Raw genomic sequence first — 19,194 nt, 5'->3', positions numbered from 1 at the left:
GAGTCACTGATTTTCAATCATAGCACTTTGGTACATGGTAAGAGTCTTTGGTTGGTTGTACTGTTTCTGGCTGCTTTCCTCTACCTTGCAATTTTTGAGATGAGGCGTAATTGGTGGTAATTGTATACAAGAGGAAGAATCTGGATGTCCTTAGCATGGTTTGTGAGCGCTCCTCATTTTATTGCCAAGACTTAAGTGGTTATCGTTCTCCTAATAGCCGACTTCCTAGTTGACTGAATGGGATCATGTCAGAAAGACACCTACTTACTTTGTCCCACTGAAAGGACAAGTATTTCATAGAATGCAGAGGTCTGTGGACCCTTGAGAAAGAAATATTTATTATTTTGAGAATCATTCAAAACTCACCCTTCCTTTCCCACCCCCCTCATACTCGTTGAACTCTGCCACACATTCCAAAGTTTGTGAATTTTTAGTATGAACTAAAATAGAAAAAATGTCTCTTTATGTTTCCTATATGGTGCATTTTATTAGGAAACAATAAAAATAACTAGGTGAGATTATACATGTAATGACTTTAGAAGAAAAATAATAAATTTTAAATGTGGAAGGAGTCATCATTTAGATACTAAATGATTTGATTTACAAGGGAAAATAACTAAAATTTAAAATATGGCAAAACTGACATAAAGGACATATTTTATAATCACAGAGTAAGTTTGAAAAGGTGAATTGTACAGATTCTTAGCAATGTCCCTCAGAGTCACCTCTGTGTTTTTTGATCCAGTCTAATTTTAATGGCTTCTAAGGAGGATCCAAATATGTTTCTGGATAATTCTACTCTCATAAACAGCTAGCTCATAGTGCTGGCCTTCATCTATAACAAGTTTCAACCAGTAAACTGAATAAAGTGTTTAAAGGATCTTTCCTTCTCTTTTCAGTCATCCTGTTGCTTAGTTTTTTTTTCTTATAATTTTCCCTTATGCCCATCTCAGGTTTTAAAGTATTAAATACAAACATTTTTCAACCTTTGTTCTTAGGCAAGAATTATTGATGTTACAAGGAAAAAAGTAAGCTTTCAACTATTAAGATTTCCGAGTTTTAACTCCTCATACATTTTTGAATGGCTAACTAAAATTTTAGGTACTTGGATGATCATATTTAAACACTTAAGTAGTCATATAAACAACTTTCTTTTTTTTTTGATTTCACTGATTCATTTTGATGCCTCAGATGGTTCGGGAAAGTTTCTAAACTAGCACTGTTCTATGTGGAAAAAGAAAAAACAAAACCAAACAAAAGCAACAAAAAAATCCTCAAAACATGTTTAAAATGGTTCGAGGTACCCTTTTAAAGAGAGAAATCCATTGCAAAAGAAATCGCCAATTTCTTGCTCTATGGTCCTCTGCTTGGGGACCTGTTTCCATTCACCTTCCCTTCTTATGCAACGGGTAATGACTTAGGGTTGTTTTGTTTTTTGTTTCTGCTGAGTCACTAAGTTTTGCATCTTTGTCCCCAGGTGCTACTCAGCATAAAAGTTAGAAGTGCAATTCAGAAAGCATTGCATTGGTGGGTCGAGCGGAGGAAACCATTTCCCTACGAGAAGCTCAGTTACTTGCTTATCCTTCCTTCCCGGGAAGGAGGCTTCCAGGGACCGAAGGGATCAAATCTGCTTTGCCAAGAGAAGCATCCCAGCGCTGTAGCTGATAATTCCCAGCTGGCTGTTAAATGCGGAGCTTCCTAGGCGCCTGGCTGGCTCAGCCCAGTGCAGAAGTCTCTCCCTTTCTAAAGACCCAAATCCCTACAGAACCAGCTTGGAGTTACTTTCCCTTCAAGGAGACCGAAATAATTGTGATTTGCGGCGCTCTCAGTTCGCGGTGGTATTTTCCTGTTGTGTTAAATGGCTCTAAGTAATAGACGTGCTTTATGTGGACGACGAAGGGGTGTGTGGTGGATTCGGTGATTAATCAGTGAATTCCCATCCACTGGCATCTCTCACTGCCCCTCTTGCGTGATGTAAGATCAGACGTACCCTGCATTGAAAAGTCAAGACACACGAGCGGCTCGCTCGCGCTCACACACGCTCTCTCTCTCCCACACGCGCGCATCCCTACACCTTCCACATCCTGCTCCAGGCAGGAGAAGGCGGACTGGCTGGGCTCATTGAGCTGAAGAATTTCCAGTGACATTTGTAAATGACGCTGCTCGATTCGGGGCTCCGAGCCGCCGCCGCCGCCGCCGCCGCCGCCGGGCCGAGGGTGTCGCGGAGCAGTCTGCAGCGCAGGCTTCCTTACCGGGCGACCACAATGTCCGAGTTTCTCCTCGCCTTACTCACTCTCTCGGGATTATTGCCTATCGCCAAGGTGCTGACCGTGGGAGCCGACCGAGGTAAGGAGAACACCACCCCCCTTTCTTCCTAGGCTTTCCTGAGGGGTGATGCTGGCAGATAAGTGAGTGTGAAACTTAAGTCCTTGCGGCCCCGCTCCCCGGGACCGGTTGGCCACTGTGCGCTGGCCTCCGGGGGGGTGAGAGGTGCGGTGGGGGATTTCTGAACCTGGTGCCAGAGTCCTCGGCTCCCCCATAGCTTTTTCTTTTGGCCATTTACCAGTCCTGATTTTGTTCCCCCGGGGAGCGTTTAGACTTGACTGCGCGCTTCTGCCCGCGCCTCCCAAGCGCTGCAGATGTTGGGATCAGAATTCGCTTTTCCAAGACTTGCCTCTGCGCTGACTCTCGTAGCTTGGAGCTTTGCAGGCTCCGGATTCTTCGCGTTTTAAGTGTGTGCTCCGTCAACTTAGCTCCTGGGTTAGCTTCCTGTACCTGAAGCACCCAGGGTCTGTGGCGAGGAGAAAGCGCCCACTGAAGCCCCTTTCGTTTCTGTAGCCCCTTCCTGGGCAGACTCGGGCGAGACTCGCCTTGTTAGCAGAGAAGCTAAGGCTTTCAGGGCGTTTCTGGGCGCAGGCACCTGCTTGAACTTGACTTTTTTGATTCCGAAGGTCTGTGACATACCTCATGGTACCTGGAGATGCTAACCCGCCACTGGCGTTCTGCCCTTACTTTTTCTCCAAATAGCTGATGAATGGTAGAAGTTTAAACGGGGATGGGTATGGGGAGCAGAGGGGAGAGGAGGTGGGAATTATAATAAACCTGGATTCTGTGAACTTTTGATCTGGAAACCCAGGAATCCCTGTGCAAGTCTAATAATATGTGACAATAGTTGCACGAGTGAAAAGAGGAAAAAAAATAGTAGCTGAATATTTGGGCTGCTGGCATTGGAATGGTTAACTGCTTAAAGTAAAATCAAAAGTAGCCTAGATCTAATTTTGGTTTTGTTTGTTTGTTTTTATCATAGCATGAGTTCATATTGACTGATATATTTCAGGTTTTTTGGTTTAATTAGGAAAAAAAGAAGTAAGAAAGATAGAAAAGATATCCGGATCCCGATACCAAGTAAATAGGCAAAATGCTGCATTGGGAGATTTACTGAGTGTGTTTATATGAAGCCAATTATGAATTGACTAAAAATTACTGCTTCATTATAGGAAAGAACAGGGGAATGAATTGTAGTGTTTCTATCCAACCTGCTGTTGGCAAGCAGATTATAGTTTTTACAACGTCCCACACATGTCATTTCCTTTACCAGTAGTGAGATTAATATGAGTTCCTTTAGAAAGTCTGACATTTACTGAGTGATAATCTTTTAAACATATCATTGCCACCTAGCCATATAGCTTCTGAACTTGCCTTAACTTGCCTTGAAGTTGGTCTGGAATGGTTGAAAACTATACTGATAAAATGGAAGCACATAGCTCTAACTTGAAATGATAATGTCTTTGATCTGGAACAATCGGCTCTCAACCTTTCTTAGGAAGAATGTTTGAAGTTGGACCAGAGCAGATGAACAAAATGAAGCTTTTCAGCCCTGTGTGCTAGCAAAATATAGTGGCACTGGCAGACTCCTGCTATTGGGCTCTTTCTGATTGAGTCTTCAATCTTCAGAAATTTGACCTCATCTCAAGCTGAGTCCTCAGAGCTTTTATATGTGTTTATGAGCGACAGGGCTATTGCTACAGTGATGGAAATGAATGCCTGAAGAGAATTTTAAAAATAATAAAAAGTTAGACATATAGACCCTCAACTTTATTCTGAGATAGGAAACTAAATAACTAAAGGGATTACAATTTGGTGTCAATTTAGTTCCATGAGGGAGAGAGACATCTTAGATATAAACAGGGCACATGGAAAAAGGTTGCTACTTTTTCCTAAAACTGAAATAGTGTCACCTTGTATCACCATGACAGCATAAAAAGTACTATAGCAGATAGCACAAGTAAAAATAGTTGCAGACCAACACTTTGCCACTATTAAATATATTTAACACAACTTTCAAAACTGTTAGAAAACAGCTAAAATTCACAGCTAGCTATCAAAAGTGAAAAGGGTGGGTCCCATTTGGAAAAAGGAAAAAGAAAAGAAGAGAAATCTTGTTGAAAGTTAAAAAAGAAAGTGCTGCTGCATTATGACAAACTTCCCTTCCAGGAATGCTGGAACAGAAGATATGGGGATAGGGCCGGCCCCGTGGCTTAGCGGTTGAGTGCGCGCGCTCTGATGCTGGCGGCCCGGGTTCGGATCCCGGGAGCGCCCCGAGGCACCACTTCTCAGTCCAACACGAGGCCGAGTCCCACGTACAGCAACTAGAAGGATGTGAACCTATGACGTACAACTATCTACTGGGGCTTTGGGGGGAAAAAACTGAATAAACAAAATCTTTAAAAAAAAAAAAAAAAAAAGAAGATATGGGGATATAAACTCAAGGAAGAGGTTAATGAGATGTAGCTTTCCACACAGGCTTGTGTCAATTGTCCTTGAAGAAGAAAACAGGCATGTGAATTACGCAGGTGTGTTTTGTAGGGCAAGAGCTAGCTTCAGGCCAGAAAAGGAGCAGTCACTTTCAGGTTCTCCAAATACATATTGGGTAACGGGTAGCTTCTTAAACTGTATGGACTAGATAGAAATGGTTGTATTACCCTACCTGTGTTGTGCTTCCCTTTGTAAGTTTATGAGTATAAACTCAAATATTTTTTTAAACAGAAAAAGACTTGAAACCAACTTGTATGCTTGTGTTTAATCTACACACATCTACTTGTTCTTTAATTCCCTATTGTTTATTTTCGTAGTTTATATTGATGTTGATACATAGTTAAGCTAATGTACATGTCAGTTCTTATTAGATTTCATCACAGCTGAAAAAGGAAACATCTTTGTAACTCTTAACAGCAAAACATGGAGGATAATTCATATTCACTTAGAAGCAACCAATGTGTCATATAACAATGTCATATCCTATCAAAGTATTTCTTGACAAGGATTAAGACTTAAAAGGAAATGTATTTTAAATTGTCAAATTTTCTGAAAAGAAAAGGGATTGAGAGACCTAAAGCTAGTCTCTTTTAAATTCTTGAGTCTGATAAGATGTGGAAACATATTTCCAAATAATTAAAGTTCATGCTGTTATAATCATTTAAATGTGTATGTCCATAAAACCATCCAAAACTGGCAATCAGGTGTATGTCAAAAATTTAATTTTCCTTCCCTCAAAGAAGAATGAACTGCAATCCATGTCTCTTTATATTCCACAAATATCGTTAAAGTTTTGTTTTGAAGAAGTCTGTAATCTTTGAGTTTTTTTCTCTCTTTCTTTCTCAAACTCAAATTGAAACTGAAAGAAAGGAGACGATGGAAAAATAAAAAAAAAAGTTCAGCGTGTTAAAGCAAGAAGAAACGAAGAGGCTGAATCCAAATTAGTGTTTCTAAAGAGGAGATTAAAGTATCTTTAGACAAAATATTTTTTTAAATAAATATTTTCCTCTGATTTCATAATAAATGTCATATGAAAATGGTTGCAGCATAAAAATAATTTAAAGAAACTTCCAGCAATGTGAAGCTGAGTATAATTAAACTAGGAATGGAGAGAGACATAAGAATATTGCAGAAAACTTAAATGTTGGCTTTGCTAGAATTATTAAGATGCAAGTGATTTTTTTAAGTGAATGTGAAAGAAATCTTCTTAGAAAGGGTGAGGGATGAGTGATATAGTTAATATATTTTAAGACTGAGATGACACTTTCTAAATGCTACTTATCATTCATGGTACAGACATGCAGAGATTTTTAGTTTGCAGGTGTATTGGATCCAGGACATTAGTTTCTTACTACTTGCCTTGTCAAGTTCTTTCTAGAGCCTAGGGTATACCATAAAGATAGGCTCCATTTAAAGTCACCTGGACTGAACATGACTTGGTCTTTCATAAGGATTACAATGGTGAGGGATCTCTACATCTTCCCTCCATCCTGTATGTTACTATAATTCAGGGTTTTGGGTTTTTTTTCCATGATTCTGCTATCAGTTTTTATATCTTACATGAAATGTGTACTCCCATTTCTTCAATTCCTTCCCAGTTATAGGGATTCTGTGTAGCAAAAAGTACCAACCAGATGTATTGATAGATTTCTCTGTCTTCTGTGGCTGTCTGTCAAAACAATTCTTGTACAAAGGAAACACTTGTCTTCATTCTAGGTGGATGCATTCAAAGAAAGTAAAATTAATACTAAAGTTAAACATGATTGTACCAACATGATGTCATTTGTTAAACTAATTTAGCAGTAAGTGGAACTCACTCATTGTATGTATGTGTGTGTATATATATATATATATATATCTATCTTTTTTAAACAAGATATCTTCTTAAAGAAGATATCAAGATATCTTCTTTAAAATGGCTGCCTGGGCACAGAAACACCTATAAAAACAGCACTGTAGCCTGAAAATTGGAGATACGTTGTTTTCTAATGAAACTTTTATTTTTTAAAAATTCCAGACAATGTATGTCTGTTTTTGTGATGATTGCCTCCTTGAAAAGCAAAAATATGAAATGAAAAAACTTTGAGTTACTTTTCAACACCCAACATGCAATATTCTAATGAAAGAATTTCCATATAACAAATATTTTGTTGTAACAGAATATGACAGTGGAGGAAATAAATGTCAAAATGTATTTGCCTTTGAAATACTTATAATTATGATGCACCCAATGCTTGTGATTTGAAACAACTTTTTAGTGGCTGGAATGCTAAATAAAAGTAAAGCAAAAGGTTGACTACTCTGATAATGAGTTAACCAGAATATATACTTAACCAAACTTCTATTAGGACATAGTCATGTTTACCCTAGGTAGTTCAAAAACTTTTCCTTTATTCTTTGAAAAAATCTGGCTCCCCATATTTAATCTAAGAATAGTGGCAAAAAACTACTTTGATGCATAGAGAGCGCAAGTAACAAGGTTTTTGTTTGGGGTTTTTTTTTGGTGAGAAAGGGAGGGCAAAATTAATCTAACCAACCAAACAGAAAAGCCTCAAGTGATACTTTTTATCCTCTTCTGTAAGTTGCATTACATTTTCAGAGGGATTGTTATTCTCCAAATTTAACCTATATAACAACCCATTGACTAGAGGCATAGGAATGAAATCGCAAGATATCATCGCAAATCCAACAGTCTACAGGCCTTGGGAACATTCTCCAGTTGTATTTTTTTTTTTTTTTTTGGAAGGAGATATTTGTAGCTTGTTAGTTCCTTGAATAAAACAAGTTCTATTATTTAAACCTTAAATATAAAAGCATGAAAATATCTCTAAAAATTAATTTAAGTTTTTAAAAAGTTACTTTTTGGTCTAATTCACACATGTGCCGATGAGTATATTTACCTCCCTTGCTTTTGAAAATTATTATGCTTGCAATAATATATAATCACTGTTTTCACTATTCTGTGCTGTTTCATTTGAATAAAATGTTAATCTCTCCAAGTACATCTGAACTCTCTGTATTGTAAAAAAAGGGAATGAACGCTTCAGAAGACTTTGCAACACATCAGAACAAGTAAGCTTAGACCTTCAAAATTTATGTTTTTTTCTATTAGAAGTTTCTCTACTATAAGCTGCCTTCACAATTTTAGATCTATATTTTCTCCTCATAAATGATTTGGTGGCCTCCCTTTTCTCCCCTGGCATAACTACAAGGCCAAGTTAGAAAATATGTGTTATTTATTGCTCTGTTCTGAATTCAGTGATACTAAAATATAGTTCCTCTCTCTCTCCATTCTATTGATTTAGCCTATCTCTCTACAAATCCCATTATTTTGACTGAGCCTCTTGACTAAACTAATTGATGAAACTGATTAGTAACTAAATGGGAATCAAACTATTAGATAGTAGCCAGTCAGATCTGGTAAAATAGTAAGACCATTTTTGCATAAAAAGCCTAAAGTTGAATTTTATGGAAAAACAACAATAATAAATCATTTCTCTGAAAGACTTATGCATAATATTTTCTAGCTACACTTTGTAGAGTAAATCATATATGCCTTCCCATTGTGCCCATAATATCAGGCAAATTAAATATGTTTGTAATTATATATTTATCATGGGATAGCATAAGAGTTTCAAACATTATCAGAGTATGAATAAATACATGCTCTGAATTCATTCATGCTCAGACAAATGTTACTTTATTAAAAGAAAGTAGAAATTTATAATTTTTCTTTATTGGCTTTATTAACTGAATTTATTTTTCTCATGTTACAAAATATTTTTAAAAATTAATTGATATTCCAAAATGTTATTTCAAAGTCCAGACTTTCTCTCAATACAGGATATGTAGTAGAAATCATTGCAGTAATAAAATGGATAACAGTATTAAGTGTACTTTTAAATATGACTATAATAACTTTCTCATGCAATCACATTAACTTAGTTTTAGTCTGCAATTAGATGTCCAATTAAAGTTAAAAAATGCAATGGCTTGATTAAATAAATGGCTCCACTCATTTGTTGCTGATTTCCCAGTAGGTCAGATTCTTGTAAGTATTCTCAGTGCAAAAGGCTAATGCTTAAGTTGGTCATGATTGTGTTACTTATATTGTTCAATAAGTCTGCCACTCATATTTGTTGAATAATAATAGATTACCTACATTTGGGATTTCTCAAATAATACAAAATAGTTGTAAATATACAACAATTGTCAATGGTGTCTTTACCTATAGAAACAATGAAAAGTAATTTCAATTAATATATTCTTACTATAGAATCATCTGTTTAATCATTTTTCTCACATGTAAGTTTGAATATAGTCATGTATATACGAAAGTTTCCCTTTACATGTGAATAATATTATAACTATGTCCTTTATAGAAGACGAGTTGAGAAAGTATCTTTTCATATAAGATTCCTTCTAACTTTGTTAAGTAAGAGAAAAGAGAAAAAAAGAGCTTCTTGAAGAAGATAGAGCGTGTTGCCTTGCTAAGATGCCGGCGGCGTTACATTTTATCTCACAATGCATTCTTATTAACAGTCAGACATCTCTTCCTGAGTTGCATGCACCTCATTGTCCTGGCTGGCTTAGCCTTCAGACCAAAGACAGGTATTGTTGAAACACGATCTCATTTAAGTCGAAAGAATACGTTTCTTCTTTAGGTAAGATCAAGGTACCACAGATCGTCTCTTGTTTTATTCTTACAATCGATAGGACATTCCTTCCTAACTTCCACATTGCATTGACATCCTTCAACACTTCCAAGACAGCTGTAACTTTAGAAATACAAATACATAATTCCTTAAGAATTTTTCTACTGCTGAGTTTTTCTTTAACCACAATTTGTCATCTTAGGCCTTTCTTCTTAAAATGAGAAAAGAGAACTAAAAATGGGGAGGGGGGAGAAGAAGAGAAGTGAAACTTGGTTGTGGTTGCTTGCTTTGAGTGTTCTTAGGGTATTTTAAGATATTTGTGAAAAAGAAAAACTGTAGGTATAAGGCTGATAACAGAAATGGGTTTAGAATGATCTGTTTTCTATAGAAATTAGGTTCTACAAGAAGAAGGATAAAGATACCAAAAGAGAGAGAACATTGACAGTAAGAATTTATTGACGCTTCAATCCACATAGACTAAGTAACTGAGGCAATTAGGAACCTCAAACTTTTGCTAAAATATAAATTCTAGAGATTTAAAAAAGATTTGGTTTTTAGATTATCTAAGAACTTGTGTGCATTTTTTAAAGCTTTTAATGGTATATTTTGTTGGTATGAATATGTTAAAATAGCAAGTATGCTCTATTAAAATATTCTACTTTATTCAACTCTGTTAATTTTTAAAGCATTTTCTCGTAATTAAGCCCTTGAAAGTACAGTGATAACGACGCCAGCTCATGGGGGAGATTTTTGCCTCATCAGGTGCAAGTATTACAGATGATGCCTCCTGGGCATTCAAATTTCCGAGATTTTTCATTTAAAAAAATAACTAAGATTTATAGATATAATTACTAACTCAGAATTCAGACCATTTTGCTGAGTCCTTGTATTGTGGTCATTCTAACAAAAATCTAGCAGTTCATCAGCACCCTATTGATGGCCCTTAATACTAGTGGCATGCAAATCTTATCTGGGGGGAAATATGATAACTTAATTCAACATTGACCAACATTAAAAATAGGTACAATTTAGAATTTAAACATACTATGTCTGTCCATCTTGGATATAGTTCTTTCCCCTGTTAGGATGGGTTTTTTCCCCTCTTTTTGCTTGCTAATGATATGGTCAAATATTTTGAAATTAATCCTGATAGCCTAAGAACCAAAATCTTAGCACATTTTCTACTCCCTTTGGTGGTCTCATTGCTGGGAGAACGTAAGGTTATAAAGGCCATGAAGGTTTTGTCTTGTGTACGTTTTAATCTGGGTGCCTGTGAAAACACCACCAGAGTTTTACAGAAAACTGCTCCAGCCAACTGGAAAAAGAGAGACATAGCAATGACCCTAACACCTTCCACGAGCGTGAGGAAGATAATGTATGTGAAAACACATGCACCATGTATTGCATTACATAAATACCCATTATTTTATTAATTATACCATTAACTTAAGATAAATTACTAATAGCAACAGAACTCCCTTACTTTTTCAGGACACTTTAATTTTTTTCAGTTTTTTCCTACTGAAGTCATATAACCCCCAAAGCAATGCATGTGGTTAGCAGTCATTCATTTATCTATCCACTCATTCAACAAAGTGGAACAATTATGTGCTGGGTACTGTTCTAGGTGTTGGAAATGAGGCAAGTGAGCAAGTTAGACAATGTAACTGGTCGGATGGGGCTTACATTTTAGTGCAGAGGAGACAGACAATAAGCAAATAAATAAATAAACAAATAATATTTTGTGCTAAGAAGAAAGAAAAATAATGTAGTATAATTGAGAGAAGTGCTCTGGGATTGGTAGTTGTAATCACAGGAGGCCTTTTTGGAAGAATGACATATTTGCTGAGACAAAAGTGATGAGAGGGAACAAGCTATGAGTAGTTCTGAGGGAAGAGCTTTCCATGCAAACCCTTAAGAGGAAGTCATGAATTTGGCATTTCAGAGAAAGAAAGAAGATCTGTGTGTCTGAAGTGAACTGTGTGTGTTTGGGCGAGAGGAAGAGTTGGGAAAGGCATATCTGTGATGAAGTCAGAGTAGAGTGGGTAGGACCATGCAGATCAAGGTGAGGCATTTGGGTTTTGTTCTGATTACAATAAACAGCAATACAATGTTTAATCAGAGGTGACATGACACAACTTAATTATTTAAGAGATCGTGCTTGCTGCTGAATGGAGGAAGACAAGAAGAGATACAGCGATCCAGTTAAGGGGTTATCGTAATTGTCCCAGAGCGAGATGTTGGTGCCTTCAACGAAGTAGCAGTGCAGATGAGGACAAGGTAGAGGATAGACTCACATCTTTAATTTGGAAAATTTCCTGTAATGATGAATGCAGCACCATTCGATATATTAGGAGGATAACGCATGAAGTAAAGCCTCAAATTATTATCTTTGGAAGTAAGAGTTAACATTCTAGGTTATTTAAAAATGAATGCATTCTGTTTTGTAGTACCTCTTATTGATTTGTATTAAACATGATTCACAGTGTAAGGCACATGATGGTCATCTGTGGACCTGCAATATTGTGTGCCTTCTTATTACCTTTTCCTTTATATTTCAGAATTGTTAATACCATCTTTCCTATTACCCCATGTTTACCCATACCATGTCTGCAGAATGGTATTTGTAGAGTCTGACTCACGGTAGGTATTCTTTATTCTTTGTATAAAATAATACATTTAGCAACATTCTAAGCATTGGCAAAGATAGCAGCAATTACTTCTCTGTTATTTGTAACACTCTAAACCAGTATAACAGCAGAAGGAATAGGCATTGGCGTATGTGAAGACTTGTTTGTGTTTGTTTCTTGAGGAAATCCTCAGTGTTTTCAAGGAAGAACTCCTTTTTCATTATCCCCAAATCTTTGACATGATTGAGAAGAATTTGTGCTCATAGTCAAGTTCCCATTTATGAATATTTAATTAAAGGAAAGAAATTGTAAGAGACCTGCTATTGGCTGTACTCATAACCCTTCCTGGAAATTCCAAGAAAACTGTAGAAAAGAAAAGGGATGCTGACAGCACATGGGGGAGACCCTACTGGGTAAAAGTTTATGGCCTAATGGGTATTCCTCTTGGTCAATCAGGGCCCTTGGATTATCTTCTGTATTTATCCACACATTCATTGAATATATGTTATAGTGACTACTGTGTACCAGTGTGATTTATAGACTGGAGGAAGAAATAACTAAACAACAAAAACCACAACAGGCAATAAAACACTCGTCTAGCAATCGTACAACTTTGGATTTTCAGGGAAAGATTGCTTATGGCTACAAAACAAACCTGTTTGGGTCTACTGAGTTCTTGGAGCAAAAAATGAAAAACAAAGTGAGAGGAGGAGAAAGAGAAAGGAGAGAGGTTTTATAAAACTGATAGAAAAGGAACAATATTAGAGCCTAGAGAGTCTGTGAGAAAGAAGAAAGGAATACAGCGTTTGAAGGAAATACTGTTAATATTAAGCTAATTGAGTTACTCTAGGTCCTAAGTTATTTGAAGATTGTTTTTGGATTTGATCCCATTGATTTTTTCTATTGCTCTTTTTCTTTTTTGGCTCTCTTTCTTGTTGTCTACCTTGAGAAAAAGTCGAAGTTTAATTTTAAAACTTGATATTCAAATCTCCATTCCAAAGTACAAGCTTAGCCCCCAAAATATTCTTACTCAGTTTCTTTTTAAGTTGTGCTGGGCATCTAGTGCCAGGAAAGCAACTTGGTGTAATCAACCCTTTTGACGCTATTTATATGGTGAACAGCAGCATAATGGAGGAAATACTTCACCTCTTCCAGAGAAATTACCTTAGAAATTCCACATAGTAGTTACAAGTAATGTTTAAAATGATAACCTGTTTTCTTAATTTTCAAACATGATATGTCTTAAATGTAAGAAGGGAAAACATATACTAAACAGACATTAGGTTAAAATAAAAAGAGAACCAAAGCTCAGGCATTATAATTTTAGAAATGCTTAAATAAGATATTGAAGCAAAAGATCTCAACCAATTTGTTTGTTGTGTAAAGAGCTTACCTGCAGGTTTAGTAGACATTTGCTAGATTCATGTGCAGAAATCTAATTTGTGTGTTGACTTAAGCTCAGTCCATTTTTTATTCACGTTGTCAAAAGCCCCTTTACTAATTTGGCTCCAAAATTTCAGGACTAAAATCAACATTATGCCTAAAAATAAGTTAAATATAAAATAAACACCAAAATTTTATTAAATTTTAGAGTGACTGAACCAAATGTAGTTTGAGGCTAGAGGATTTTGCATTGCTATTTAATTTGGGACTCCCTATAAATTTGTTTGCTGTGTACTTTAGCAGAAGGGTGCCAGAAAGTTTGGAAATAAATTAATCTGAGTAATTAAAAACAGCAGGAAGGGGAAGGGTTACTTGTATATTTGTGAGTACGAGGCATGATTTATGCTCCCTGACTAGAACTCTGCTCACATCACATTGAGGTCTGCTGAAGGGCTTGTTTTCTTTCATAAGGAAAGTACTGTGGGAAAAGGTTCAAAATGAGTATAAGGGGGTTATTTATATTTTAGGTAAAGCAAGAAAATAATTACTAACTGCATGCTCAGAATAAAAGACATTTGGGCAGGAAATGTTGTGACCCTTTGGAACAGACTTAGACCTGCTATAAAGAGCCAAGGAAAATAAACAAAGCTTATTCAGATCACAGTTAAGCTGGCGAGACACCTGAAAAACCTAGCAATAGCAAGAAAATCGCTTAAATCCAAAATAAACTTTCAGAGATTGAAGCTACTTGAGTTCACCAAGATTTAGAGATGAATGCCAAAGAGGATTAGTAAAACTCTCTTCCGTGTGAAATACAGCAGTAACGGCTCTATCGCCGCGTGTCAAGCCCATGCTTGAGAGTCACTACATAGGTGGGAGTTGAGCTCAATATGCAGTAAGAATAATAACATTTCCTTAAAAAGCAGGAAATCATATAAAGGATCCTGAAGCGGCAATCTTGCCCTTTTCCCTCTCTTCTGCAGGCCAGGGAAGATGATAGGCAGCATTTCTTCTGCAGTTACATGGAGAGGAATAGGGTGGCCATGGCTTCTGATATCCCTGGAGTCAGAGAAAAGGATGCTTAGATTTCTTTGCTCATCATGTTAAGTAACAGCACTCAGACATATTTGACTGAACTTTATGAATTAAAGGGCAAGATATAGGGCGAGTTTTGCAAACACAAATACATGTAGCACCCAGGCTGGTCAGAAGGTGCCCTGGGTGACATGTAAATTAGAGAACACCCATGTTGTCCAAAGGGGCAGCTGATATTCAACTGGAGCAGACTGTGGCCTTGAGTGAATGTGGGCTGAGGGTTGCCAGACCTTTAGATAATTGAAGAGAGGCCCTGAAGCTGAATTTTTATGCACAATGCCCTAAGTTTTAGATCTTGCAAATCAAGATAAAAAACAACACAAAAAAACAAAGTAGTAGTATTTGGGGGGTCAAAAACACAAGCTGGTGGATTTAACACTCAGGCTGACAGCCTGTGAGCCACTATGGAGCCCCTCAGTTGCAGGTATCAACAGGAGGTTGGACTGGGTCATAATGAAGACATTTTATTTGGTGCATTGCAGACAAAAGGCAGTCCTAGAGAGCTGAGCATGATGCCTTGAAATTTGGAGTGCATTATTGCTGCAAGTCATGGCTTTGGGAGGAAGGATGCCAAAGATGAATTTCAACAGTGTCTTGTATCTCTGCCTCCACAACTTCGTCTCCCCTGGAGACATAAAGGCAGAATTGGGGTAGAGAAAGTGAGTGCAGAGGAAATTCTTAATGACTCAGCAGAGAGTTAATGATATTCAACCCAATAGTGACTTGGGACAGGAACATGCCACCCAAAGTCATCTAAGAAACAAAACTCTCTGAATAATGGTGAGGAAATGCTATGTGGATGATCTCAGTCAGCCTCAGCACTCCAGGGACCTCATGAAAAATATTCTACGTGATAAGTAACAGCCACATAGTGAAAACAACATTGCTGTGCCACACACAGATCATTATTGAAACATGGAAGGGAAAAAAAAAAAGACTAAAAGGGAGAAGACAAATATAGTGAAGTGAAGATGGCAGAGAGATGATCCTGATGAGTAGACAAATTCTCATGCTGAGACACAAATGGGATCACATGTAGGCTTGTGTTTCATCTTCCCTTTCCTTGGGAAAGCTGTGACTTCACAAGAGCCAACTGTGCGCTCTATTACCACACATTGTCTTTAGGTTTTATACCAGTGTTCGCATAAGAATTAGTATATCCAAACTGATTATTCGAACCAGTCTTTTTTCCCCACAGCGTTTTTTTAAAACTTTTTATTGTGAAATAATTTTAGACTTACAGAAAAATGTATACGATTAGTACAGAGTTCCCATATATCCTTCACTCAGCTTCCCTTAGTGTTAACATATTATATAACTATAATACAATTATCAAAACAAAAAGTTAACATTGGTACAATAAATATTATTAACTGAACTATAGACTTTGCATTTTACCGTTTGTCCACTAATGACCTGCTTCTATCCCAGCGTTCAATACAGGATTCAACGTTGCATTAAGTTGCCGTATCTCCTTAGATCTCCAATCTGTGACAGTCTCTGGCTTCAGTTTACTTTCATGACCTGAGTTTGTTTAAAGAATCCTGGTCAGTTATTTTGTAGAGTGTCCCAGAATTTGGGTTTGTCTGATATTTTCTTATGGGTATATATTTTTGACAATAATACCACACAAGAAATATGCCCCCTTCAGTGTATCGTATCAAGAGATACATGTCAATAAATCTTATCATTGGTGATGTTAACCTTGATCACTTGGGTGAGGTGGTGCCTTTCTCATTCTTTCTACGTTTATTAATTGAAATTCTTCTGTAAGAAAGGGCTATCCTTATTTATTTATTTGTTTATATCAGTATAGATTCACAGATATGTATTTTATTATTTGTGTTATAATCCAATACTATCATTGTTTATTTTCTTGCTCAAATTGTTCCACCTTTAGCTATTGGGAGTACTTTCTGATTCGCTGCTCTGCCCTTTGACATACCCATCCTTTTTGGAGCACTTTCTTACTTTCTAGCACTGCCAGATGATTCAAGCTCATCTTGTATTTTCTGTTTCTGCCCTGGAATCGACCACTTCTCTAAGGAATTTCATAACTTATTGAAACTTCAGAAACTTTTAACTGGATGCACTCTCATAAATGTCACAAGATTATCTTAAGGGGGATAAACAATTGCAAGAACAATTTCTCTATTAATATATTTTAATGTTCTAAAAGAAATCATTTCGCTCATACTTGAACTTCAGTAGAGTATTCACTACAATGATTGATTATCTGCTGACTAAAATTCTGAATTAGAGTGAGTATGGTGGTGATGCTTAGGCATTCAAAATTTCACTGTCCCTAAGGTTCTAAAAAAAATGTAGATATATTTTATAAAATGGATTCATACTTATTTATCTTTTCTCAGGAAAACTCTGTTAGAGACTAAAAAAAGGCATCTCTACTCTCAAGGAGTTGACAGTCTAATTCAGACAAGAAATATTATAGAAACATAAGCCAGACATATAAAAAATAATTACAAAGGGTTTGATCACACCTGGCAGGTGAGGCTATGGGCCTGTAGTGATTCTATATCTTGTCTTTTGGGTGGGGATTGAACAGGAAAGCATATGCCGGAGACAGTGAATGGGTTTGAACTTTGGATGAATCTTGACTGATTGGTAGCTGTCCAGACTGCTATATTGAAGGAGATTCTACAGCTGAGTCTGTGGTCTTTGGTAAAGGGCACAGTGATCAGTTGCTAGTGTTTCTAATTATCAAAGTCAGAGGACATATAGGAATGTTAGCATCTGAGCTACATACTTACTATTTCTGGTTTAGTTAGCGCAATAAGAGTCTCCACTAATTGCCATTAAAAAGGATTGTTTCTGCCCATGATTCCCAACGAACCAATGGGTAAAGTCCCAGCTAATGAAACAAGCATAGCTTTATATAAAAACAAGTGTCTAGAATCTTCTCAAAAGGCCTAAAATATCCACTTTTTCAATGTACACAACTTTTTTATTTCCTTGCTTTTTTAGTGCCCACCATATTGCTGTGGTTTTTTTGTTTCGTTTTGTTCTTTTTAACTCTTACTGATAGTTGATGAGGTCCTGTTGTTCATGATCATTTCTAGTTCCTCCTAACTTTGAAGCTGCAATTTTTTTTTTCACTGTGGAATCCTCCCCCACCTGCTGAAAGAGCCAAGCACAAACACTCTCCAGAGACTGATTCATTGTAGGTGTTTGGATATATCCAGTTTTAGTGGCATATTGTCTAAAAATATAGATATGAGATCACTAATCTGACCATCAGTTTAGCTTTTGATAATAGCTCTCGTAAGGTAGTGAGAAACAGAGCTAGTTGGAAAGCAATGCAACACCCATATTGAATTTTTAACAACTTAATACATTTTAGGAAATGATCCATCTGAAAGGCAGTATGGCTTGCTGAGAAAAGCTGTACACTGAGAACCGGGAGAAGTGGGCTCAATTCCCAGCTCTGCATCTGACTCACTCTTTGTCCTTGGGCAAGTCGCTTAGCCTCTCTCTGTGTCTACTTCCTGCCTGGTAAAATGAGGAGAATAATGCATAAAGACTCCCACCTCCCCAAGATGTGTTGAGGCTGCATTCTGTAACCACTGAAGGGATCGTTTTTCCCCTGTCGGCTAATGACAAACTTATTTTTATTAGAATCTAGTTCGATTATATTTTGCAATGAGAGCATGGAGCTACAGCTAACTTCAAAGAATCCTGTAATCCTTTAATTTACACTGGAGTTTTATTGCAGTACATATTGCCTCGTGTTAATACACTCATTGCTAGGAGGACGACTTGTGGATCCTGTGTGTACAAAAATATTTGTTGCCTCAATCTACTTGATTGCCAGCTATGAAGTCTTGTACTGAGCACTGCAGAGCCCATCAAAAGAGTAGAAAATGGAATCCTAGGGAGAAGAAGCTTACCCATAAGAAACTACTAGGTGATGTGACCTAGCAATATTTATTCAAAAATGCTATTGTTCAAGTTCGAGTTTAGACAGTGGAGAAATCAATATAGGCTGGAAAATCACAGAGCAATGTCTTGGAATAGATTGAACAAATGCCTCTTATTCTATGACATCTTCCCTGATTCCTCCAGCAAAAACGATCTTCTCCTTCATTTCCTTCTCTTTTCTTTGATCTTGCTGGCTCATTTTACCTTTCTCCAGTTACTAGTAAGTAATTCTGGATCATGCATTATTTTTAGTTGTTATGTCTCTTAATTCTCCTTTCATATTGAGCAATACCCCTTCATATTATTTTCATTTCATGACCTTGACCTTGACCTTTTGAAATGATTCGTCAATTGCAGAATATCCTGTGTTCTGAATTTGTGTTATTTCTTCATTATTTCATCAGTCTTGGTCCTGTATCACCAGTATTTTTTATAAACTCAGTCTTAGATCTACAGGCTAGACTGGATTCAAATTGGACATTTCTGGACAGAATAGTTCTTAGGTGATATTGAGTATCTGTGTAAGATATACTTAATAACTGTGATGTTAGGTATCTGTGTATAAGACAGACTTAATATCGCAGTTACTAGGAGAGACGGAAAGGGCACTGATGTGTAGTGCTCTATAGCTTCTGCTTTGCTGCAACGCTCAGGGGCAACATGGTGTATCATTGTGA

At 36.9% G+C, this 19,194-nt stretch overlaps 1 protein-coding gene across 5 annotated transcripts in view; it reads left to right on the top strand.

Annotated features, from left to right (window-relative positions):
- The window catches only part of LRP1B (LDL receptor related protein 1B), a 1,862,264-nt gene that overhangs the window by 1,595 nt on the left and 1,841,475 nt on the right, over window positions 1–19,194 (top strand). For all 5 annotated transcript variants that reach the window (XM_087435122.1, XM_087435120.1, XM_087435121.1 and 2 more), the window contains exon 2: window positions 1,478–2,346. In XM_087435122.1, coding sequence (XP_087291248.1) covers window positions 2,154–2,346 — 193 coding nt within the window. In that variant the 5' untranslated portion in view covers window positions 1,478–2,153. The remainder of the gene's footprint in view (window positions 1–1,477; window positions 2,347–19,194) is intronic.

Source organism: Ceratotherium simum, chromosome 9 (genome assembly GCF_057802395.1).
Source record: "Ceratotherium simum simum isolate JZ-2026a chromosome 9, ASM5780239v1, whole genome shotgun sequence".
NCBI lineage: Eukaryota > Metazoa > Chordata > Mammalia > Perissodactyla > Rhinocerotidae > Ceratotherium > Ceratotherium simum.
The sequence above is the reverse complement of the archived record's forward strand: the minus strand, read 5'-3'. Positions and strand labels throughout refer to the sequence as shown.